Raw genomic sequence first — 27,090 nt, 5'->3', positions numbered from 1 at the left:
TGACTACAGGTACAACAGATAAACATTATCAAATATCTTTAAAAAAACACCACAACCGCATAAATCAACAGGTTCATAAAAAGTCACATATACCCTATTCCTCATTAATCAGTTATTGATGAATAAATTCAAATAGCAGTTTTCCGTTTTAATGAGTAAGTATTTGATAAGGACTCCAGTCACAGCTCTATGTCAGAAGTAGGGTAAACAAGTTTCAGAACCTAAGGAAGCAGGGTAACTGTGAGAAAAACAAAACATTAGAACAGACGAAAAAAAATGAATTAACGAGCAGTCTTCTTACAGCTTTTGAACAAAGTTTGAATTATATAAAAACACGTTCTAACTTTAATATTTCCATGAATGTATTACATTACGTTTTGTAGCGTTTGAAGTTACTGTGGAATTTATTTGTTTACGAGATTTACGTGATACAAAAAAGAGCTATTGTTTACATTTTCCTTGAGAACATGTTTTTGTTATTTTTTATTCTTCCTCAAAAAACCTTGCGTTTGCTTTTAATATTTTATCTCTCTTGTTTTTTCAATATGCTCTACTACTCTAATGATTCAATTTAAGCTTTTAATCAGGATACGATCAGACATTTTACCTTCACGTCAATTTAATACAACGGTGTAATGAACTTTAAAGAATCGTAAAACAGTAAAAATATATTTTTATTTCAACATTTTGTACAAGGCCAAACCACCACCGCTTAACAGGAATAAAACATTCTTGAATTTCCTCCAACTTATAAGAAATTATCAGTTAATTAAAACTGACATCATTAAGAGATATTAACATAATTTATATCTTCATCATTATCTTCTGAAGAGCTATCATCTTGATTCTGTATCTTCAAGTTCTGTACGTGGCAATGTATAAAACAAATATATCAAATTTCGTATTTATTCCTGTATTACATGTTCACAAAAAATAACTACAAAATCTCTAATTCTCATTAGAAAACAGATTAAATGTTTTATTTCTAGAAAACAACAACAGAATACTTCAGAGGCATCTAATTTCTAAATCTAATTTCTTCACTACTCAAAACTTACTTTAGTATATTTGACTCGCTATCAGATTACTCCAATAATGTAGAAATGTTGAAAGTAGTCTGTTCCAATGTTGACCAATTCAGGACAAGTAATAAAATAAAATAATTGCATAGGAAAGAAAATAAAAAAAAAGGAAGATAGAATATAATCCTGTGTTTAAATACTCGCCAAATTAAAACAACTTTATTAATAAAAAAAGTAAATGACATTTCGGGCAACAGCCCTTCATCAGGTTACCAGTGACAATAAAAATCTTAATATAAGGTTAGGTCGAAAAAGCAAATAACACGTGGCTTGAGCTGCACATAAAAGTACGACAGTTAAACTATCGCTTTACTGATGTCGTGTTAATTAGCGCCTCTACCATTTGGGGGAAGAAATGCTAACTTCATGAGGTAAGTTTTATCTTACTTATCACCCGATGTCAGTAACTTATTTTAATTATTTTTTTAATTTTTTCATCTTTTTATGTTTATCCTTTTTTTATTCTTATTTTAACTTGGGAAAGCAGTCACCTTCCCACAAATGACAGACAGTGTATCCCCACCGCAATATGAGTCCTACTTCATCAGTCACCTCCAAAACCTAGGATACATTTTATAATCCCAAGTTGCAACTGGCACCCTAGAATCTTTTTTTCAAATATGCAGAGTATTTTGTTTAATTTTAATGTGTGTTGTTTATGACTTAAAATGTATGATTATAATATATATGAAATAATAAAACTATAAAAAATATACAAATATAGTTAATCTTATTTAATAACCTAAATAATAAAAATTAAAATTAGAGCAAAAAAAGAGGCACCAATATACGAAAATGAATGAACACATTCAATGGGTAGTAGTGTTCAAACGAATACAATAATAAAAGATATGTGAACTTAATATGAGTAAAGAAAGACAGTGAAAATAAAAAAATATATAAAAACAACAAGTGGTGACTAAAATAAACGGACTAGAGAGGAAAGACAGTGAAAATAAAGGAATATAAAAATAACAAGAGGTGGCTAAAATAAACGGGCTAGAGAGGAAAGACAGTTAAAATATAGGAATATAAAAATAACAAGAGGTGACTAAAATAAACGGGTTAGAGAGGAAAGCCATATGAACCTTGAATGGAAAGGTTATAGACACGAAATTTCATTGTGAGAAAATATATATAGAAAGTGTAGAGAGAAGAAATGGAAAGAATAGAGTTAAAGTAAAGAGAACTCTTCATTCATTCCAAAGGGATTAATAGTGCTTAATCTAAACACAAAACGTTCTCTTAACATTACAGCAGATGGAGCAAAAGTGGGTCCAAGTGTGGAGAATGTGGGCATACAATGTGATGGGTTATTAAAGTGTGTACCTAAGGGTCTTGTAGCATCATTTCTTTCGTAAGAGAGATGTCCACGTGAACGAACCCCTAAGCTGCAACCCCTTAAAACAATGTTGCATTTTTTACAATATATATATGTGAGAACAGTATTGTTGAAGTGTGAGTGAATGATTGCTGTATTTGAAATTTTCCATTAGGAACATATATGGATGGTATGAGGTTAACATATTGGTATGTGATTCATTTCCTTCTGTGATAATAGGCTTTACCTGGTTTTAAACTAAAGAGTAGATTTCTGGATGATACTGTGGACTGAGATGTTTTTATTTATATTTCTTATTGCATCTATAATAATAAAAGGGTGTACTTTAAAAATTTTGGAAGTTATGGGGTCATCAGTGAAGTTATTGAAGTTTAACTGATGACCTGAGCACCTGTAGAGGTCTTAGGATAGTAAGTAAAGATGAATGATATATGAGAGTTTGTAAACTTAAGTTTAAGTGTTAGAATGTAATATAGTTACAGAATGTGGATGTTGGGTGGAATTTTTTCTATTAAAACGACTTGGGATAGAGACAACTGATAAAGAAATCTTTAATATCTTCAGATTTCAATTTATCATCATTTGTTCACTGCTGAACCTGAGCAGTCTTAGGAATTGGAAATACAGAGGAGAATGAAACATAATGGAAGTGAGAAGAGTTGTAGCTGAAGTACGCTACTCAACACATCTCATAAACTGACATAATAACTACACTACAACATGTAAGAATCTGTTACATCCTCCAACGTAAGGAGAAGTTCACTTGGAATCTGTCAACACTAAGTGGAATGTCAAAACTATTTCTTTTTTATTGGGAGTTATTGATGTACCATTTCAAGCACAAGTAATTTAGAAACTGTAAATCCAGTATACATTGTTAAAATTAAAATCTAACACAATCACAACCTCTGAGATAACATTTACGTACCATAAAACTTACTGTAGTAATGGGTTCAAAGCAAAAAACACATTTCCATAGTATATCAAATTCCATCCTATTTCATTATTTTTAAGTCTATCTCTACTTTTATACATTTCAACCAGTTCTCTAATATTAAATTGATCAAACTTTGGTACAGCAATAATTATAGTTTGTGAAATTTGTTGTTTGTTTTTTTTTCAGTTAGTTTATCAAAGACATACAGCAAAATGTGGTTTCCATATCACACAATTCTGTAAAAAGAAAGAATTTTACTAAAGAAATTACAAGACACTAAAATCTATACATAACAATAAAGATTTTATTATAATGAAAACAGAGAAGGAAGGAAAACTGTTTAGTCTAAATCAAACTGAATATAATGAAGTGGTTAGCATATTACTGTTAAAGGGTTTTTATACAAAATTAAAGCATACACTAGAGAAATTATGAGTGTACAACAGACTAGGGATAATCAAAATAAAAACATCTGTTTAATAAAAAAAATATATATGTATTTTGTTTTCCAATACTATTCACCACTCAGTTTTTACAGTATGCCTATAATACTAAAGTTTTAACTTCCAGACAAATTTAGGGTCTCATTTGATGGAAATATCTATTTCATAAAAATCACCATAGAGGGAACTTTAAATTTGTTTTTGCCAGGAGACACAATGTGTTTACACCTTAAGATTAAAGATAAAATTATAAAAATAGTAAAATTATGATTTAGTAATTTCTACAAAAAGTTTAATAACAATTGTTTTCAAAACAAAAACAAGAACTTAACATGGGTAGTCTCCTCTGTTATGTGATAATTTTATGAATCTCACATATTACAGGTTTACTGTTGACAAATAACCAAATTAGGCAAACTAACTAACAGAATGTTTGAAGTAAAATGAATTATTAGGACAACCAAGTAGAAATCTATCTATTCAATTGAATGTTTGTGTAAAGACACTTATGTTGAACAAACTAAGCAGTCCCTTGTAATAAGTTTAAAACAGAAAGGTTCATAAAGAAGTAGGAATATCAGTTGCTACTGCATATGTTTGTTAAACTAACCATAAAACTGACTTTGGTCGGGTTAAAAATTATCACAACGTTTATAAACAATGAAATTGGAGAGAAATTTGAAACAATAAACAAATACTTTTTACAATGCATGCACAATAATAAGGTTTGTGATATAAACATGTTATTAAAGTGGTTAGTGTTGCTCCTCATAATGACATACTTAGTGTCAAAACTAGATAGGCATTTTACATAGCTAGTACGTGTTATTAGATGTAAACCACCAAACGTAATTTATGGTTTTATCCAATAAAATATAACTTACATACTTTTAACTGCCTCTCTTTAAAACATTTATTATACAGTTTCACTTACCATTTCCATATCTACTTAATCCTCCACAGGTGACATAAGCTACCATTTCAATATCTACTTAATCCTCTACAGGTAACATAAGCTACCATTTCAATATCTACTTAATCCTCTACAGGTAACATAAGCTACCATTTCAATATCTATTTAATCCTTGTATGTTATCTACAGTTAACATGTCCTATAATTTAAATATCTTATTTAATCCTTGTAGATAGTTGACATTACTTATATTTTCATCTACTTAAACCTTAAACATAAATTTACAGTTAATATGTTCTTTCACATGTCCTTTAAATATACTTCTAAAGCATACTTAAATACACTTAAAAAACCTCTAGATTACATTGATTCTTTCGTCAATTATACCTACTCCTTGTAACAGATCCACAAGTTTACATGGGTCTTCTCCTGTGCTTAAGTCCACAACGTCACGTGGTAAGGCATATTGGCGAAACGGACTTGGTTGAAATCCTTGGCTGCCATGAATGTACTGGAACTCTGGTACCTTGCAAAATATTAATTTATTCTTTAATCTAATAAGTTGAATACATTAGCTGAAATAAGCCCAACAGAAAATATTACAGTTTGCTTTGATTTATTCTTAATATTCTCATATTTGATTTACAATATTCCAAAATAAAACAAAAGCACTGTAACAACATGTCACTCTCTTATTGCAAAACATGAGATTCTTCTTTCAATTGAATTATATCAATTTTATGCACTTCTTACTATATAATGGCACATGTTGAGTTGCACATACTTTTTCATATAATGATGAAACTCTTGCTTATATGATACTAGAAAAACGATTTTATTACACAATGTGCAACCTCCAACTTTGCAAAATTTTCATCCTGTGTGCATGTATATTTGCAATAGGGGACACAATTTTCCCGTTTTGACTCCAATTCCCATCATGAAGAACTTCATCTTTCTCCATTTGAATGTACACAAAAAAAAATTGGGCAGCTGAATCTGCTGTGCATAGTGGAGCAAAATAAAGGTGAAGAGGTTACACACAGATTCAACATTCATAAATTATTTGGCATGTATTTGTCTTTGGACAAGAAAAAGTTAAACAGAGATTACTATACAAGGTGAAAATTCACTCATAGCCACTATGCATTGTCATTGCTACCAATTACTGGTACTTCAAGTGAGCACTAATGCCATGGGTAATCGGCTAGTGATGCTAATTTAGTTACTAACACAGTGATATTTTACACTTATTAGAAGGAACTTGCAAATTAATGTAATTTTAGGCTCATGTAGTTGGAAACCTTTGTAAATAAATTATTTGATTAGCTCCGCTGTTAGCATCACATGCAACTACACCCTAATATATATGTATATATTAGGTTGTCCAGAAATAAATGTTTTTGAAGTGCAAATAAGCACCACTTGCTTCAACACACTTTTATCAACATGTAACGATGCTCTTTATGCCCCTTTTGTAGAAATCAGAGTTTTCATGGTCAATGAACTTCCTGAAAGCTTCTTCTGCAGCTGCCTGGTTTGGAAAACATTTATTGTTCAAAAAGTTGTCAAAATGCCTGAAAAGATGAAAATCTGTAGGGGAAAGATCTGGGAAATAACATGGATGAGACAGAACCTCGATTCTCAAATCGTTCAATTTTTGGAGTCATTCTTGAAAGGTCTCATAACATTGATTTTGTTAATCTTCAGTCAGCTCAGAACCCACTTATCCAACTTTTCATCTTTCCAATCACAACCAGATGGTTGGTAATGGTTGATTTGCTTGTGCCTAGCATTTCAGCAAGCTCACATACTGTTGTGCTAGGGTCTGTCTCAACTGCTTTCCTTAATGTGTTTTCATCTCATGATGGCTTCCTTTCACAACCTTTGTGGCCTTCAAGACTTTCATCTCCATGTCAAAACCTTTGGAACCAACACTGATCCATGGCCAAATGCCTGGTTGATGTACCATGTAGTTTTGGTTGCTTTTCATCCAAATGTGAAGTTGTAGAAGAAATGAAAAGTCCTTCCTGTCCATACTGCCTTGAGGGTTGTAAAACTTACTCTAAGTAGAGCTGAAACAGCAGATAATTAAGACACCTTGTAGGCAACAAACATTGGATTAAATCAACCAATCAATGATAAGTTACTCAATATTCAGCTTCTGAATGTCATCATAAGAATTCCAACATTTATTTCTGGACAACCTAATATATATAAAATCAAAAATGTTAAATTACAATAAGCAAATCCTTATGTTTAAACTATAGAATATCTTGACAACTACAGATCAGAAGCTACAAATTTGATAATCTCAAGAACACACTAAGCATAATAAAAGTTTATACAAGACAAAGTGTCATCCAATTTGATATCCTACTTGTTCACCAGTAGACACAACTCTCTCAACCAGGTCCTCCCATCGAAACAAAAGTGGATTTGTAATTGCACCAAATGGATTGAAATCCATTAATCTGACTCGATCCTGAAAAAAATACCAAGACATTTTTTATATGAACTAAATACTAGGAATTGAAATGATACGTAAAGATGAGTTAATAAAACAAATTGAGGTAGGTTGAGTTCTGTGGCAATTTGAGATTAATATTTATATATCTGAATAAAAAAAACACTCAGTCATCACAGTGCTTGTGAACTGTACGTTACTCCAGACTCATTATTTCCGATTCTGAACTGAAATAAATTGTTTGCCTTTGTTTCATAAGATATAAAAAATTTACACATGCTGAACAAACAGATATAATTTAACAAATTTACTCCAATTTATAATATAACAGTTGTCATAAAGAAATATTTTAACATAAACAGTCTCTGAACCACTACTGTATGTTAATATGCATAAATATCATATCCCAGCTGGCCTGAAGAGCCCTTGTACTGGATATAGAAGATATGGTGTGGTTGACATATTATTACATGTTCTTCCTTACTTTCACTTAGAAGTTACAATTAATAATTGGAATAATTACTAAAGTTTGAAACACACAAAGTTTAAATTACCTTTCTTTTTTCTGTAAACATCAAACACATCTGAAAAAAAAATCATAATGAGAACAAAATAAAGTTTAGTTTCTGTAAAATACCTTAGAAATAGTAGAACAAAATCTAATTAGCAAACTGCAATTTCAATATAACTTCTTATTGTTGTTTTATTAGCTTTAATGAATTTAAAAACAATAAATAGCTTATATTTTAATTTATTAAATAAAAGAATCTACCACAAAAGTTTCTCACAGTACAAAATCTTTTCATTGTAACACGCAAGTCAAATAACACAATGTTTTTAAAATGACACATCATAACAAGTTTACTAAAGAAAGTAACCTGCAACCACACTATTGAACAATATTTAAAACCTAACTTGAATTTATTACCTTGTAAAATAGCAAACAAACACTTCTCAAGTTAAAAACTGAGTATGTACTTTTATCTATAGAACAAAGGACTTTCCTGCATCATTATAAATAATCGCTATCTATGTTTATGTGTGCATGTTACTACTGTAATATAAAAAATACATATATAACTTACAACTGTTATTTTTAATAAAACAAATAAAAACAAAAGATTGAATCTCAAGTAAACATCAATAAAATAAATACAAGAACATCAAAGTACGTTTAACAACATTTAGTGTAACATTATCTATGAAAATACAACATCAAGATTCATTTCACAACAATTAGTGTAACAGTATCCATGAAAAATAAGAACATCAAAGTACGTTTAACAACATTTAGTGTAACATTATCTATGAAAATACAACATCAAGATTCATTTCACAACATTTAGTGTAACAGTATCCACGAAAAACACAAACATCAAAGTACGTTTCACAACATTTAGTGTAACAGTATCCATGAAAATACAACATCAAAGTGTGTTTCACAACATTTAGTGTAAGGACTAAAACAGTATGCATGAAAAACAAGAACATCAAAGTACGTTTCACAACATTTAGTGTAATAGTATCCATGAAAAAACAAGAACATCAAAGTACGTTTCACAACATTTACTGTAATTGTATCCATGAAAAAACAAGAACATCAAAGTATGTTTCACAACATTTAGTGTAAGGACTAAAACAGTATCCATGAAAAAACAAACTGAACAATGTTTTCTTGTAGATTTATACAAATTCACAGAATACACAGGATCTCTCTCCCTGACTGCTAGAAACCAACAGAGAAACACAAATATATTTTAATGTGATAATATCATCTCTTTAGCCAGATGCTTCTTTGCATGCTAAGGAAAGGAACAACGTACAAACCAAATCTTAGCTCCCCGGAAAAGTTTCATCAAATATAAACTTACACAACTTTAAATATTCATGACAACATTTGACTTGCACTTCACCACTTCTTTATGAAACTCTATTACCAAAAACATTTTTGTCTACATCAATAAAAAAAAAAAAACAATTTTGACCTACTATGATTAATGATTTTCAACTACATTTCTTTTAACAATATAATTAATTCCAAAATACAGAATTTCTGCTTACTTTTTACAATTCTGTTACTATGATACAAGTTGCAATATAACAGCAGACACATAGGTGGAGTTACAGGAGTTTGAACTCCACCCTTTTTGATGCTCTCAATGTGCAACATATACGTGTATATACATACATTTTAAAATCACAGATATATTAATTTTCCTATCCGTGTGCCCTTTTAAAGGTTGAACCTCACTCTTCAGAAATTACGTGCCTGCACAGAGTATCAAAACTAACTTAGCATTATACAGAAATCATTAAAGTGGTTAAATACTTGGAATCCATGCAACAAATTAACATATTCTTGTATCTACTTGATGATACTGTAGGACAATATAAGTTGTGTGATTCAACTGTTTCACATGAATAGTGGTAAATCTGTTTGTTACACGTTTTGCAAGTCTACAAGAAGGCTATCTGCACTCTCCACCTTTAATTTTGAAGTGAAAGACAAAAGAGAACACAGGTAATAACAGTGGCAGCACCAAGAAGGGGCTTGAGCCCCAAAAGATCCCCCTCAGCCCCCCCCAATATTGTTACCTACATATATTCATAAAATATGGAAAACACAATCGTCATTGTTGCTTAACAATTAACATCAAAGAGACGTAGATCTGTAGAACTCAACATCTTCATTAAGGCGGAAGTATGCGTCATGCATCCTATAGCAACATACTGAATGCACTGAAACTCATGCGCTGTATTGCCGCTCCCTGTGTAACGCCATTCTATATTGAGCTTTGACAAAGATTAGACAACCACGTTGATTTTAAGTTACAACAGATCATCAGGGATTTTACTTGATAAACCAAAGGTTTCACAGGTATTTACCCATTAATTTCATTTATCTTTTATTGAAAAGTAAAACATAGCATGCATGTATAAGTGTATAGGTCAAAACTATGAAGCATTTAACCCATGTTGTGTCCTCTGTGAGATCATTTAGCATTGTGTATCAGCCATTGTGTATCCAAAATTGTACTGATGATTGTGGAATACACTTAAAATTGTGACTTACAATCCAATTAATGTTATACTTATAATTAGATAATAACCTTACAAGTTAACTAACCAAATATTTCTAAACAATTCTAGAATGAATTTTGAAGTTGTCATTGGGCTATTTAGAAATGCCTAATTTAATGTAATGTAGTAGTTACATTATTGTAACAGGTGCTTGTCACACTTATGATAATAAGAACAATATCACAATCACAGTTTGACCTGTATGAATAACGTGAACTTATGAAGACACCAGCCTTTCTGTGAAGGTAGCAAACTATGGTGTGGCAGAGGATGACCCCGCAGTGGAGGTCCACCAGTTGAACCAGCTAATTGCCAGAAAGACTAGGGGCAGGAAGTATCCACACCATTGGAGCTTGCAACCATGCTGGAGCTATACAAGGATGCCTTCATGTATCTCCACAAACTTGTATGCATCACTGTGACCCTGTCTGTCACTTCAGCTGCCTGTGAGAGAATTTTCTCATGTCTGAAGCTTCTCAAGACATACTTGCACAACACCAGTAGTAACAACCACACCAGCAACCTTGCTGTCATATCAGTAAACTACAGGAGGGCAAAACAACTTGATATTGATACTGTTATAGACACATTTGCTGCCAATCACCAGAACAGGCGCATTGTTTTGAAGTAATATTGACTATAAACACAACATGATGAAAGATAGTTAGCCTGATAGTGACCTTACTTTTCCTCAGAGTGTATTAACTTCACATGGGATAATTCGTTTCTGCTATGTAAACTATATCTTTACGTTATATTTCTTTTGATTTGTAGCTTTACTCTTAATGGTATATTAAATGTTCAATCTAAACTAATCTTGATTTTCTTTATTATTATGTATTACCTTGGGTGGAACTTAGGTGAGGTTCCTCTTTTACATATATGCATATTTTCATAAATAGATTATTTCTAATTTGTAATAATGAATTATTAATCAGAGTATGAGTTTTCAATGAAAACTGCATTGAAAACACAGTTCAAAATATCACACCTTTCTGAAATGTACCTTGGTATTTACATTATTATAATTTACCATCCATACTTCATATTGATGGCATTTTGGGAAGCCTTATCCACAGTTTACCTCAGCCCCCCAACGAAAATATCCTGGCACCGCCACTGGCTAATAAACACCACTCACCACCAATTTTTGGGCTACTCTTTACCAATAAATAGTTGGATTGACCATCAGTTTATAGTGCACTCTCAGTTGAAAGTGTGAGCTGAATATCCTAACTACCACGCCATTTAGTAATAAAACAAAAAACAGTATTCACACAGTTACAAAGTATTATACTCACAATTTGCATCAACAAATTTCCCTTGCACATGTTCTTTGAAGAAGGACTGTATATCTTGAACAATATCATTTCTCTGATGGTCAATGTAGCTGTAGTAATTACTACAGTCTCTCTGGGATATACCTATTAAAAAAAAAAACAGAAGTAGAGGGTTGAACTGGCAGAAAGTATATTCTGATGAACAAAAAATTCTACGTTTCTTAACATTACATTTTTTTCAGCATTCTAAGATAACCACCAAGTGAATGTATGATAATAATTTGAAGGTATTTTTCAAATCAGAGGTCACTATTTATTAAGACAGAAATAAAAATATCAGAAACCTTACTGGAATTTATCTATAACTTTATAACAAAAACAAGTTTGGTGCAATGAAATACTAGATCTTGACGAGAAAAATGTTTAAAACTACTAATATAATCTATTTTTTAACAGCCTTTGTTACATATTCTTATGTATTTATTATGTTAGCACTGACATGTGGATTGTGAATAGAATCCAAGTATTAAACACTGCATGATGTGTTCTGGACACCAGTTTCACTCTTAATTTTCACAGAAATACAAAACGTTTCAGAACAGGTTTGATTTCTTATATATCAACCATTAAACATTTCAATAAAAAGTCAGATTTATTGATGGTGTCACATAATCACTGTCCTTCCTCAGTTGCTTCTGAGAAACTATCATTCTACAGAAAGTAAAATTAGGTAAAAAACACTTAAATGTGACAGATGCCATGTACTTTCAAGGTAATGACAGAATAATAAAACTATCACAAGTTAGAAGAAAAACTTTCCTCAATTATATAAACACAATGCTCCAGGAAATTATGAAAATAACACCAATCCTTTACTTGCTTTTCTAAGCTCCACAAAATTCTAAGAACACTCAGACAAGAGCTGCATTCATGACTTCCCAGTTATCCAAGCACCATGTTTCATAATATTATATAGTGTCCATAAATTATTCACCCCAATATAAGCCTTTATAAATTCTCTATTATGTGAGCTATCTTAAAATGGTTTGCAGCAATTAATAACACAACAAGAAATTTTTGTTTTAGTTAACTAAACTACCACAGTTCAGTCAATAATTCAGCAAACTTCCATGCAAGCCCCATTGGTAGCACACAGTACATCAAGGTAGTAGATGATTTCACCCCAAATATTAAGAAGCATGTCTTGCAGGGATGTTCTGCAAAATAAATAAAAAAAAATTCTTGAGTTGTGTTATTAATTGCTGCAAATCATTTCGAGGTAGCTCATATAATAAAGAATTTATAAGGGCCTATAATGAGGTAAATAATTTATGGAGACCCAGCATATCTGGTGACACTGAGACAAGAACTTTTTTGACTTTTTCCAGTTATCTAAACCCCATGTTTCATAACATTATATATCTGATAACACTCAAACAAAAGCTTTTTTGACTTTTTCCAGTTATCTAAACCCCATGTTTCATAACATTATATATCTGATAACACTCAAACAAAAGCTTTTTTGACTTTTTCCAGTTATCTAAACCCCATGTTTCATAACATTATATATCTGATAACACTCAGACAAGAGCTTTTTTGACTTTTTCCAGTTATCTAAACCCCATGTTTCATAACATTATATATCTGATAACACTCAGACAAGAGCTTTTTTGACTTTTTCCAGTTATCTAAACCCCATGTTTCATAACATTATATATCTGATAACACTCAGACAAGAGCTTTTTTGACTTTTTCCAGTTATCTAAACCCCATGTTTCATAACATTATATATCTGATAACACTCAGACAAGAGCTTTCATGACTTTTTCCAGTTATCTAAACCCCATGTTTCATAACATTATATATCTGATAACACTCAGACAAGAGCTTTCATGACTTTTTCCAGTTATCTAAACCCCATGTTTCATAACATTATATATCTGATAACACTCAGACAAGAGCTTTCATGACTTTTTCCAGTTATCTAAACCCCATGTTTCATAACATTATATATTTTTTCCAGTTATCTAAACCCCATGTTTCATAACATTATATATCTGATAACACTCAGACAAGAGCTTTTTTGACTTTTTCCAGTTATCTAAACCCCATGTTTCATAACATTATATATCTGATAACACTCAGACAAGAGCTTTTTTGACTTTTTCCAGTTATCTAAACCCCATGTTTCATAACATTATATATCTGATAACACTCAAACAAGAGCTTTTTTGACTTTTTCCAGTTATCTAAACCCCATGTTTCATAACATTATATATCTGATAACACTCAGACAAGAGCTTTTTTGACTTTTTCCAGTTATCTAAACCCCATGTTTCATAACATTATATATCTGATAACACTGAGACAAGAGCTTTTTTGACTTTTTCCAGTTATCTAAACCCCATGTTTCATAACATTATATATCTGATAACACTGAGACAAGAGCTTTTTTGACTTTTTCCAGTTATCTAAACCCCATGTTTCATAACATTATATATCTGATAACACTCAGACAAGAGCTTTTTTTGACTTTTTCCAGTTATCTAAACCCCATGTTTCATAACATTATATATCTGATAACACTGAGACAAGAGCTTTTTTGACTTTTTCCAGTTATCTAAACCCCATGTTTCATAACATTATATATCTGATAACACTGAGACAAGAGCTTTCATGATACTTTCTTACTTGTCCAAAAAACTATGTTTCATACAACTTTGTATTTTAAAACACTGGAGCAAAAGATTCAATTGGGTCATTCCATGCCAACTCACCCAGGAAAATGAACTTTTCCCAGTTCATGTCAGAATTTCTTGAGAAATTGTAAGCAAAAACTGCATTTCGATTTACTTAGCAATGCAGTTTAGTTTTACGATTTTTAATGGCTGAATAATTCAAAATGAAATTTTTGCTTGAATATTTTCAAGAAAATCTATGATATGAACTGGGAAAAGTTCATTTTTCTGGTGAGTTGGCATGGAATGACCCAATAACTTTCCCTAGTTGTCTAAACACATTATTTAAAAAACTGTACATTTGACAACACTGATACCAGAGCTTCCATGACTTTCCACAGTTGTATGAACACTAAGGTACAGAAAATTGTATATCTGACAGTAATGAGATAACAGGTTCTATAAATTTTTCCAGTTCATATAAAACCAAATTTTACACATATCTGACAAAGCTTCTATGACCTTATCTACCTAGCTAAAGACCAATGATGACAAAAAAACTGTATATCAGTAATGTTGCTTGTTTTGAAGCACAAACCTAAACAATGGACTATCTGTACAGCATCCAAAACAGGATTTAAAACCAAATTTTTAGAACTATAAGCCTCCAGAATTACTGCTGATCATTGTAGGAGAGGGATGGAGATCAACAACAATGAGACTGGACCTTTTGCACAGATTAAAAGTGAGTTAGTGACAAATGTTGACTTATGAGGACTTAGTGGATTAGAAATTTTTCACTTTTATCATTTATCAGAAGCAGTTCTTTAACAATAGAGAACATCCATTAAAAGCTCCTTTCATTCATCCTGCTTTTCAAGACATATGGACATGATTATAACCAACAGAAGAATCTCCTTTACATAAAACTTATTACACTTTTATGTTTAATAGTTATGCATAGACAGTTGCTTTAGATACCTTATCCATGACTTTTGTTGTTCAACTTCAAGCAGCTAAAAGTATTTTTCTCACCTACTTATGGCTTACGTCGAAAGTCAGATTAATTATAATACTGTGAAATTGTATTCTAGTGACTAATATATGTTTTGCTTTATGAGATGCACACATAAAAGTTAAATTAATTATTTTCTTGGACACCTAAATTTACTACTCATTAAGGCTTACTGCTTTACTTTTGTTCAAATACTGAATGTAGTTTCTAATGTATATTTTTTATTAAGACTAAACTCAAAAGTAAAAATTAAAGACTATTAGTCTAAGTAACAAAATATCACAACCTCAGTTGATGAATAAGGCAAGCTCGTGGTATGCATATGACTAGTCTGTTTGCTAACCCTAAGTTCTACAAGAAACATCTAACTGGGCTACCATTATGGTTTATTGCTTTTTACATGTAGTAGGGTACAAATATACAGAAGAAATTTAAAACTTAAAGAAAGCTTATATGAAAATGTTAGAAGCAAGTTAAATAATTACAAACGTCTGTTACAAAGTAGTCATTCAGGGAAATAAAAAACAGCATTATTCATTTCATATTTTTCAACCTTTAATCTTTTCTCAATGGGAGTCCCTTCAGACATTTTTCTTCACACTCAAAATTAAATTAACATTTACTATTAATGTATGCGAATGAAATTAATATAATAATGTATTTATTATTCAAGGTTTTATTTTATCCAAGTTAAGTTTTTATTGCAAATGAAATCTTTAAAAAACAATTCAAAACTTTAGATATATTGTCATGTGGTAAATGAGCTTCAAAAGTATACTTCATTGGCTCTCAGTATCTTCAACAATCCAATGTTAGTTGAGTACAGATACATCTAGGCAATATAATCCTTACATAACCTTCAAAGTTCTCTGAATGAATATGGTTGAAACAAATAAAAAAAAATTGTTCAACCCCTGACATTTGCCACAACTACCTTCAACAGATCTGTCTTTGTTTAGACATTACATACATGTATCTAACCATTAAAAAGAGCTTATTTTAGAGTATAATCTAACAACAATTATTTTGAAATTCATGCACAGTTGTAATCTGGGATTACATAAAATTGACTACTGTTTCACTGACTACAGCACTTACAATTGTTTCTTATTTAAACATGTTATAGTTAGAAGAGATACTGTTTAAATTTTATGTTGGTCTTACTATTATATTTAATGAGCATAATTAAAAGGATTAAACATTTTTTTCAATATACATTAAACCTTATATCTGTTCTCAAGACTTAGAATATTAGGGGCTGAAAGAAAATTTTGCCAAAGGGTTGCATATGTCTTCCAAAAAACCACAATACACATCAAGGGTACCACTAACTTGTGTCAAAATAAATAATAAGTGGTAAAGGACAAGAAAATAAAATAAAATATTAAGCATTAACTATACGTAAAAAAGGAAAATACCTGAAATTAGAAATTTAACAAAAAACTTATAAAGATATTCTACAAAACATTAAATAATATTTTTTGTTTAATACCCAAATTTAATTATTTTACAACCTTGTACTTTTTGAAAATAGCTGTAATTTGTGATATAGCAGAGAAAATGAATAATAAAATAAAAAGATTTACTTTAAAACTTTTGATATCCCTTGTGGAGATTCTAGAACTTATTCATGGAAATATGAAAATTACAAGACCGAAAAGTATTACAATGCTTACAATGAAAATCATTGTGCATTGATTTGTTATAGTTTGAATGTAAGTAACTACAATACAATACATCCCTCAGTGGCACAGTGGTATGCATCCGGACTCACGCTGCTAAAAACCAAGTTTTGATACTCATGGTGGGCAGAGCACAGATAGCCTACTGTGTAACTTTGTGCTTAATTTTAAAAAAACAACAACATATTAGGTTGAGGAATAATTCGTGAGCGTTTTTAAATAATTTCATTCAAGCATTACATGCAAGACTATACAATACTTCAATGCATGAACACATTACACCCAAAACATTTATTATGATCCTTTATTTCATGTAATACCTAGGTATATAGTATGCATTGTTTTAAACGAAATTGCAAGAAATTAAATGCGAAAAGCAGATGGTGTCGAAAATGCTCGATTTTGTCCACTTGACAGTCCATTTAATGAGCTGAAAAAGAAACCAAAAATTAAAGACATATGAAAATCAAACACACCATCTATTAGACCAAAAAATTATCCACCAAATGACATGAAATATTTTGCGAAAGCGTTTCATTTATGAATATATTTTGTTAACTTGAAAAAACGCTCACGAATTATTCCTCAACCCAATATATATACAATAATAACAAATTTTTAGTTTTTCCTTATATATTGAAAAGTTTAATACAATTATTGATGGGGTAAAAAAATATAATAAAGTATAAAGTTCTATACAATAAAACTTGACATTCATTTAGGATGTTCTACAAGACACAAAAGAAAAATATAAAAGCCATAAGGTGAGAATAAGTATTTATATTCTTAGTATGAATATTTCTTTCATCAAACTGACTCGGTAAAGAGTTTGTAAATTCACCAATAAAACTTTACTAAATCAATTTAATAAAAGATTTTTTATGTACAACATATTCGTATACTAAAATCTTACACAGTTTGATGGAGATACACTATGTACATCCAGAGTTATTTTTTGGTTATATGTTGTTATAAGGTCAATCAAATTAGTAGAACCCATATTGAAATGGTTACTTGCTTGACTCATGTTGAGATGCCACTTACCAATAAGTTTATTATTTTTTACAAAACATCGGAACTCCATGCTTGGATCTATTTCTATCCACTTTCGAAGAACTAGTTGATACTGAAAATCCTGGCAAGCAACAGCGGGGTCTGTTGAACAGGTCAGATCACTGCTTTCTAGTCTATCCTCACAGAATTTAAATCTAACATATAAATTATACGGTAATAATTAAATGCATTGTTGACATAACAACACTGTATGAAAAGTTAACAAGATTTTATCCATACTAAATAGAAATGTAGCATTAAAAGTATAGTAGCCTCATAATTCTTCATTCTGTAATAAGATGATTCAGTTTTTAAATGAAGTACAAAAACAATGCTTGCAAGAAGATAAATGATTGGCTGTCAATCTGAAACATAAGTAACAAAACTCCAAATTCTAAATTAGGAATTTATTTTTTAACAAACTTGTAAACAAACATTAACACTTTCCTACACTGAAAATGTAGTTCTGTTAGATATTTTTCTCTGTTCACATAACAGATTTTCTAGACTTGAGCTGCCCTCTAAATGTGAAATTTTGCTCAACACTAGTCTTGATGCCCGCCAACTCTCGCGTGATCATACTTGGTATAGCTGCGTTGTACCATGCAACAGCCTTCCACCAAAAGGACAACAACACACATCTGATTTCCTCTATACTGTAGACCACTATCTTCGCTTTCAGATTTGGCAAAAGGATGCACCAGAAGTTGGATGGACTGGTGGGAGGCATGAGAAGAGGCAGGTTTCTATCAAAAATATATTTAGAATGTAAGAAAATGTTAAATTCCAATACAATACCTTACCTCAGATAATATAAAAGTTAGAACCCAACACTGAGACGTTGGATGGATCGATGCAAAAGTTACCTAGACGAGCATTCTTTGAAAAGCACCCAAAGTCAAAGTAAGGAGTGTGATACCCAAATGTATGGGAGTCACACTTTTAAGAAACCACACCCATCTGTACCAGGTATACCCTTTACCTGTTGTAAAGATATATGTCAGTAAATCAGATGAAAAAAAATGCACATCCAATTTGTAAATGGATGAGTCAGATGACATGGAGTGGTTAGGGCACATCAGAGTGTATCTGGCAGGTCAATTCTGGTTCATGGATGGAGGAGAGTTCCCACTGCCTTCACCTCCAGACCAGGAAGCAGAGGGTAAAACAACTTCCACTCTGACAATCCAACCAGGGTTCATGTGTGCAGACTTAGAAAACAATCAGCATCAGGACACCTGGGAACCTGAAATCTAGGTAACAGTAGGAAGGAGAAATACAAATGAGGTGGGTCAGATAGGTCCAAAACTAAGTGACATCAAGAATTTTTTTGTCCCTTCCAACCACACGTGAAGACTTACACTGGGTGGTCCTAAGCCAACCCAACACCAGACCATCCAGAAACCTATATCCAGGCAATGGTAAGGTGAGAGAAAGCCAGTTTGAGAGGTGAACAGTATGTGGTACATTTTTCCAATCCAAAACCAGTCTGCATTGGGTATTTATCTTCTGGTTCTTGATAGGAAGAGAGTACTAACCATCTACACCGCCACATTATTCTCACCTGAATGCAACTAGTCACACTCAGGGGGCCATAGTCCATAACCCCAGTGGATATGAACTGGTAACTGGCAAGGACTACCATATTCTACATTTGCTATCTACAGCACAGCTATAACCATGTGTAACCACATGGTACAGTAAGTGGGAGCATCAAGGAGGGGCAAATGAAACCTGCATAAGTAGAAGGTAGCACAATTTAATAAAAGCTATTATGTGAGTGGAAGTGAGGTACTTTATCAAAGCTCCAATGCTTTTTCTGCAGCTAAGCAGTTTCAAATTCACTAACTACAAAGACAATTCAATAAAGAATATGTAATTAAAAATAAACTAAACCAAAGGTACATCTTTTTGGGGAACTTATTTACAACTACTTGAAGAAAGCATAAAAAAAGAACTGACTTCTTAGCTCAATATGTACGCAGCATATATGAAAATTAGAAACTAGATTTACTTCAAACATAAATAAGATGAGCCAATGAAGTTACAATGCAAGATATGTAGCTGAAACATACCTGCTATAATAAGTACTTATGATATAGTAGTATTTAAGATATGCAAACATCATATTACTGTATCTGTAAAGAACTTATGTGTTGCTGTGCCAATAAATTAGACATGGAAAGACTGTTAGATGTGTGTAATGTGACAAGAAATCAATAAAAATAAACCATATAGCAAAATAATTTTTTCAGACTGAAAATTCCAAAATTATATTAACTTGTAAAGCTGAATATTGAGTATGGAATAACTAATTTTATGATATATTTAACAACCTAAACTTTTTTGTTTCAGTAAAGCCTCTGAAAATATGTAATATTATTTCCAGTAAGTATAGAGCATGTTAAGTCACAACCTGATCCAACCATTAAAAGAACTTTTATTAGATTTTTACTCTGTTATAAATCATTAACAATTATCACGTTACACTTACAACATAAAACTGAAATAAACTGAAAATACTTAAACTCTCTGGTGTTTCTGATAAATGAATCTTCATTACCACAATCTAATGAAGAAAAATTATCTTTCAGAGTACTGAAACCTTTAGGTTATTTCCTGGACTTCTATAAATATTAATGTTTCTGAAATGTTCAGTTCTACGTGAAATGGTTAGAAACCACCTACTTACGGATCAGTCAAATCATTGGCAATAAAATCTGAGCTCTTCAGCAGTAAACAGATATCACAAAAATTCCTACACAACATGCTGTTGTTCAGAGCTATCCATGAGGCATCTCTTGGGCTACTCCAATTTAGCTTTGGAAACACCTCTCCTCCAAGTTGTTCTATACTGTCTTCCACTCTTCTAGTAAGATCAGGAAAGACAGGAGTCTGAGAATGGAAGACAAATGTAAACAGAGATTCTTCTTATAATAACAGTAGTAAAGTAAAGATGGACGGCAGTCAAAGAAGCTGAACTATAAATAAATGATAGATTCATCATAAGGAAACGTACTAACATGAGAATTTTTGTTGTGTGCTCTTTAAACAGAAGAATAGTTCATAAAACTTTGCAACAATCTTTCAATTTTCTATCATTTTTATGCTGTTACAAGTTTCTTCAAGAAATCTCTCTTTTATTTTCCTTATTTTCATACAAAATACTAATTTTGTCAAACAAATATCCAAAAGTTTAAAGTTTCAAGATGTAGTTAAATGCCTTATTTACCAAACATACAAGTGCCCTACGTATTCTTTAGAGCTTGGCAACTAACATGATGAATCAATCACCTGTGAACACCAACTACTTCAACTAACGTTATTTAAAACAATCAAAGTTACAATAAATTTGATTAAACATCACAAGGAATAATCCATTGAACAAAATTAGTATATCCAATTATTACTGTTTTTGATTATTCCATCTATTTATGTAATCACAATATTACTATTATACCTCCTCTTTATTACTTTTAATTAATTCAAAGTTGTCCAGTTTAATCAATTAGTGTCATGACTCAATAAAGAAATCTACAACTCAAAAATATTGTTTTCAATCGTTATTATTTTTTTATTCTTAGTCTCATGAGAATAATTGATTAGTTACATGTAATCAATTTATGAACCTGAGAACTAACCAATTAACAAATTCCACTAACCCCATGCTTATGGGAGGGTTGACAGGGGTTCGTCAGAAACATTTTACACTCATATTTAAAATTTAATTAAGCTATTTGACTAACAATAAGCGACACCAAAAAGTTTATAATTATACTGTTCATATTATCTAAGTTTTACTTTCTTAATTTCAAAGAGAATATTTAAATAGTTCTCAATTTCCATTTCTCTGTGATACCAAACACATCAAATCCGACTTTTCCATCTTCATTTTCTATCTAACTTTATGTGGATTTCAGTGTGTCAAACTAATTAGAAACACAAACTATACATACTGACAAGCCAAATATAAAATTTGAAAATCCACTTCTTGTTGTGTAATGAAATATCATAACATTTGTCACACCAACTTAACATATTTTGCATCTCTTTCTTTCTTTCAATACAAATCTTTGGTAAAAATACTTTATTAAAAAAAACCTGATATTTTATGTAAAACAGATTTATAAAACTTACTAAGAGCTTTACATATTTGTTTACAAAACAAATTACTTTCCTCACAGTCAAAAATAAAGTTATCAAGGCCACACGTTTCTCATACAATGTTAAAAAATTACATTCTATTTATGGTAATCATTTACCCTTTTAACACCAAACACATTCACTTCATTTCCACAATTTTCAGTGTTTAGTGTTACGAGATTAAATACAACACTTCTACAAATAAAAATCCTTTAATTTACTCAAGTTGAATATAGTTCTAAAAAATTAGGTGTTTTTTAACACCAAATTCTAATCTAGCTGTACAATTGTACAGAATAATTGGTCATCACAAAACCACTGCTTGAACTGAAATGCCTAGATGAAACAAACTAACCCATCAAAATATAAAAGCAAGTAAAAATGAAAACAAAGCAAGTTACATTGAATAACCAAGCTTATGGCAAATAAATATATTCAGATATAAAAGTAAATACTTTTCGTTTTTCTTAGAGAAAATGGTTATTTTGAAATGTTCCAATGATTTTAGAAACAACTTGTAAGTAGGAGACTTTACTTGAGGATATCAGTTTCCTACCTCAGCAACAGGTAAATCTGGATTATTCCAATCTACCTAAAATAAAAATGGATTTAAATGAAAACCTAAATCACAAGAGAGTTTCATCGTTACCAAAAAATGAAATCTTAGCAATCCAGTAATGTATCTGATTTAGTATAATTACATAGTTCACAAAATAAGAAAGTTCTAAGTCTATAAAGTCAATACGTCTAGAAGTCCTGTTTTACCTTATATATATATATAAGGTAATTTGTTTTCTATTAACATAATATTAAAACAACATGTGAGATTTGAGACAGTTTTGATTGGGGTTGGAATTCTCAACAACAACAAGATGAGGGGGGAATACATACAACCATTGTTTTGATGGTTGTAAAAAAAACAAATACATATCAAACATATTCAATATTTCCTAAGGTGTCTTTTTATTTTCTTTAACTTCCCATTCTGTTGAATGAAAAAAACATTATACTTGCTAATATCATATGAGAGTACAAACCACAGTGCAAAGATCACTAGAAAAGGTTATTGGGATTTATATATCATTATTTACCAATCAAACATGTCACATAGCCAGTTAAGACAACCTGATTCATTTAATATTGATCAACATTAAAGCTGCTAAATAATTGCTTTTTGGATTCTGTGACTTGCGATTTATCTGCCTTCTGACAGTATTATCAAAGGTTTATGGCTTGGATTAAAAGCAGATATATCAGCATTAAACTAAGCACCAATAAGTACTGACAGAATATTACCCATGTTGCTGGATTAATATTAAATTAATGTTATAAAACATCTATATACAATGGGTAAATGACCACAAAGACTAAATATCTTAATATTTACACAAATAAAATAATTATGTCACACACTCACTTCATCATCACTGTCATAACCATTTCGTTCAAGGGCCTGTCGTCTACTACATTGTAAACTGGAAGAATATAAAAAACATTAATTGTATACACTTCAAAATCATCAACATGGACAGAACTGTGTGTGGCAATACATCAATACGACCAAAGTGTGTGCGTGTGGCAATACATCAGTACCACCAAAGTGTGTGCGTGTGGCAATACATCAGTACCACCAAAGTGTGTGCGTGTGGCAATACATCAGTACCACCAAAGTGTGTGCGACAATACATCAGTACCACCAAAGTGTGTGTGACAATACATCAATACCACCAAAGTGTGTGTGACAATACATCAATACCACCAAAGTGTGTGTGACAATACATCAATACAACCAAAGTGTGTGTGACAATACATTAATACAACCAAAGTGTGTGTGACAATACATTAATACAACCAAAGTGTGTGTGACAATACATTAATACAACCAAAGTGTGTGTGACAATACATCAATACTACCATCATCCATTATAAACTGATAATTTTCTGAACCTTCTACAACTCTATAAACAATTTAAATCAGCTAACAACAAAGAAGCCATGATTTTAGGTTGTATTCATAGTATTTGGATTCCTCCCCTATAAACAAAGCACTAGATTATTAGAAAGAGCTAATAGGATGATATATGAACTGGAAAGGTCATAATTCAGGGTTATTGTACAAGTCTAATTCAGTTATAGCTAACAGCTAGCTAATATTTGAATGGTCTTACCTGACTGCATCATCTAATAAAAAGTTTATATTACAATATTCACAATAACTATAAATACCAGTAATATATTATATATTTCTATGAATAAAGTTTTGTATAATTATTAAAAGTATTGAATACAAGCCAACAAAATATGTTTTTTACAATTTAAATATTCATTAGGTTTTTTTTATGTTAAACTTACATATTCTAGCTAACAGCTCATATACCAGAGCCTAGCAGACTCCACAGAAAGGAAAAAAAACTCAATATTTCAATAAGGTAAAAAAGTTCTAATGTATCAGTTAATCTTTAATCCAACCCACATTAAAACATTATTACAATTTAGCTATAATAATGGTCATTTTCACAACTGTACCTTTCTGGAAGAACCAATCCATCTGCCAACAAGTACTGAATGAAATCATGGGGAAGAGTAATAACTTTGCTATAATGATACAAAAAATAATTAGAGTTAAATTTCACAACTCCTTACATTACTTGTCGTTAATTGGTTGGTCAGGATGATAAAGCTCTTATGATACAATTCAAGTTATTCAATGATTAGACAAAACTATCCAAATAAATTTTAATTTCTTCCAAACTGATAAGAGTTAAATGAAGAAACTTTTCCCATAAGCTCCATTCTCTATTACTTAGTTTAAAGCCTAAACAACTATAATATAAATGTTAAATGAAACTTCAAATAATAATTTGAATAATAATAATAATTATTCAATAATAATAAATAAATAATAATTCTAAGGTAGAATGCTAATTAAAATTGCATATCAAGTCAAATGTTCAATATCTCTTTTTGTGTCACAACAGAACAGGTTAAGTTCATGGACATCCAATAATCTTGTTGTTTTACCAAATACATTTGAAGATATTATGTAAAATTATATTATCTTCTTGTAATTTAGCACCAGTATAAATAATTTGTTACTTGTCATTTACTAACATGTGACGTTAGGTCATCATTCATAGGTTAGCATACTTTACCCTTCAAATGTCACTGAAAAAACAACTATGAAGAATTATTATTATTAAGAATGACATCCATTGATGTATACTGATGTTATCACTTTAGTAAAATAGCAGTTGGTATTCTATGATATACATCTTGACTTGTCCATCAGTTTATCAGAAAACATCTGAAAATTCACTGCAGGGAAAAGTATGGAATCACATCATATGCTACAAAAAATATTTAGAAAAAAAAACAATCCACTATTTCATTATAAAAATGCATGAATTAATCTAATAAAAATTAACATTTACAATAAACACAGGGTGTTCAAAAAGTCACTGTGCAGTTTTGTAACAGCATTCATTCAAGCCAGCAACTGATTGCGGTGTTTAGAAACAAAATAAGAAGGATCCAAGCCTGCATTGATGCCAACGGAGGTCACTTTCAACATTGTTCATAATTGTCATTCATATTTACCTCCTGTATTCTATATTGAAACATGTCTGTTAATAAATATATAAGTGCACAGTGACTTTCCGAACACCCTGTATTTGCAAGTTTATTCCAAATTATTCCTCACCCCTACAGTGACTTAGCAATAAGTCTTTAGATTTATGACACTAAAAATCAGTTATTGATGCTTGTGAAGAGCACAGCACATTATGTAACTTGGCACTTTACAACAAAGTACCAAGCATTTACTGTATGTACAAAAATATGTATTGATTAACAAATTAAGGATCATGTATTGTACGACAACCTTTATCCTCATAAATAGTACACATTATTTTTACAGCCGTCATACAGTACACTCATTCAAAACAAATTCCACTGGTCATCTTGAGCTTTGAATTTGATAATGAAAAGCTTGAAAAATAAAAAGCAAAAACATATATTTTTAATGTTGAAAAGTTATATTAACATGTAAAATAGTTTACAGCATTTAGCATTTAATAAATAAGGATTATATATAATAATAACTTATACTATCCTAAATAACTACCCTAATAATAAATATTACAAATATATGACCCCGAGACTTGGTTTTCAAAATGTACTATTATCAGTGAAAATATCATAATACAAAAAGGCCAAACTTTAGGTTTGGAATTTCATGCTTTCTCTACTGTTAAAATGTTGTGGACAGTGAAATCAAAATTAATTTTCAATATTTTTAACATCAAAGTTTAATTAAAATTTTGAAGTTTGACGATGCCTCTCACCTTCACTTATCTAACTTACACGCAGTAGTTCCACTACATGTAATACAGTAACTGAACATTTTAAAAGTATCGACTTGGTTTTTCTTGTACTTTTGGTTTTAATAATAACACTTATAAAACCCATATCAGTTTTATTTTACATCTTACCTTCTGATAGTTACCTTTTTGAATTGTTCATACCAAGAAGAAAAACTACAATTTAATACGTTCTGAATTTTCATTCTTTTAAGTCGAAGAACTACACTACCAAAGGCTACGTATATATACTAATAGAGTACGAAATAATATACGTCAACTCAGTGTTGCGACAACTTGTTTAACAAACTTACTGGTAGACGTTACTACATAATTCACAAAAAACACAAGCTTTTTTAAAATATATATATATAATAATTAACTGTTACAACGATGACTATGTTCGATTAATAAACTTCGCCAATATATAGCCTTTCTTTGAATTACATATACGTGCTACCAACTCCACAATGCAAAATCGTCAAGAAAACATTCGAAACTCGCTAGACGTCTTCATTTATGGATTATAAGACCTCGAAAATTTTCCCTAAACAAAATCTCTCTGCTCTATAAAATTTAACGAGAGTAAAAAAAAAAAAAAAAAGCAAACTCCATA

General features: G+C 30.8%; 1 protein-coding gene across 1 annotated transcript; it reads right to left on the bottom strand.

Moving 5' to 3' along the window:
- Positions 1-661: 661 nt before the first annotated feature.
- On the bottom strand, positions 662-26,959 carry LOC143250355 (translation initiation factor eIF2 assembly protein-like). The gene is made up of 11 exons (XM_076500801.1): positions 26,607-26,959; positions 24,643-24,711; positions 23,534-23,591; positions 22,673-22,708; positions 20,666-20,868; positions 17,965-18,128; positions 11,567-11,689; positions 7,725-7,768; positions 7,098-7,202; positions 5,105-5,243; positions 662-862 (listed from the first exon to the last, which is right to left on the bottom strand). The coding sequence occupies exons 1-11, from the start codon at positions 26,678-26,680 to the stop codon at positions 837-839; spliced, it is 1,041 nt and encodes a 346-aa protein (XP_076356916.1). The 5' UTR covers positions 26,681-26,959; the 3' UTR covers positions 662-836.
- Between the last annotated feature and the right edge of the window lie 131 nt (positions 26,960-27,090).

This window comes from Tachypleus tridentatus, chromosome 5, assembly GCF_004210375.1.
Source record: "Tachypleus tridentatus isolate NWPU-2018 chromosome 5, ASM421037v1, whole genome shotgun sequence".
NCBI lineage: Eukaryota > Metazoa > Arthropoda > Merostomata > Xiphosura > Limulidae > Tachypleus > Tachypleus tridentatus.
This window is presented reverse-complemented; position numbering and strand designations above follow the sequence as displayed.

Coding starts and splice junctions, on each gene's coding strand:
- LOC143250355 (XM_076500801.1), bottom strand. CDS start 26,680: ATGAAAATTCAGAACGTATTAAATTGTAGTTTTTCTTCTTGGTATGAA. Junction 18,129..20,665: donor GCCAATGATTTGACTGATCC/GTAAGTAGGTGG, acceptor TTTATATGTTAG/ATTTAAATTCTGTGAGGATA. Junction 7,203..7,724: donor AGAAAGGTAATTTAAACTTT/GTGTGTTTCAAA, acceptor TATTTTTTTCAG/GATCGAGTCAGATTAATGGA.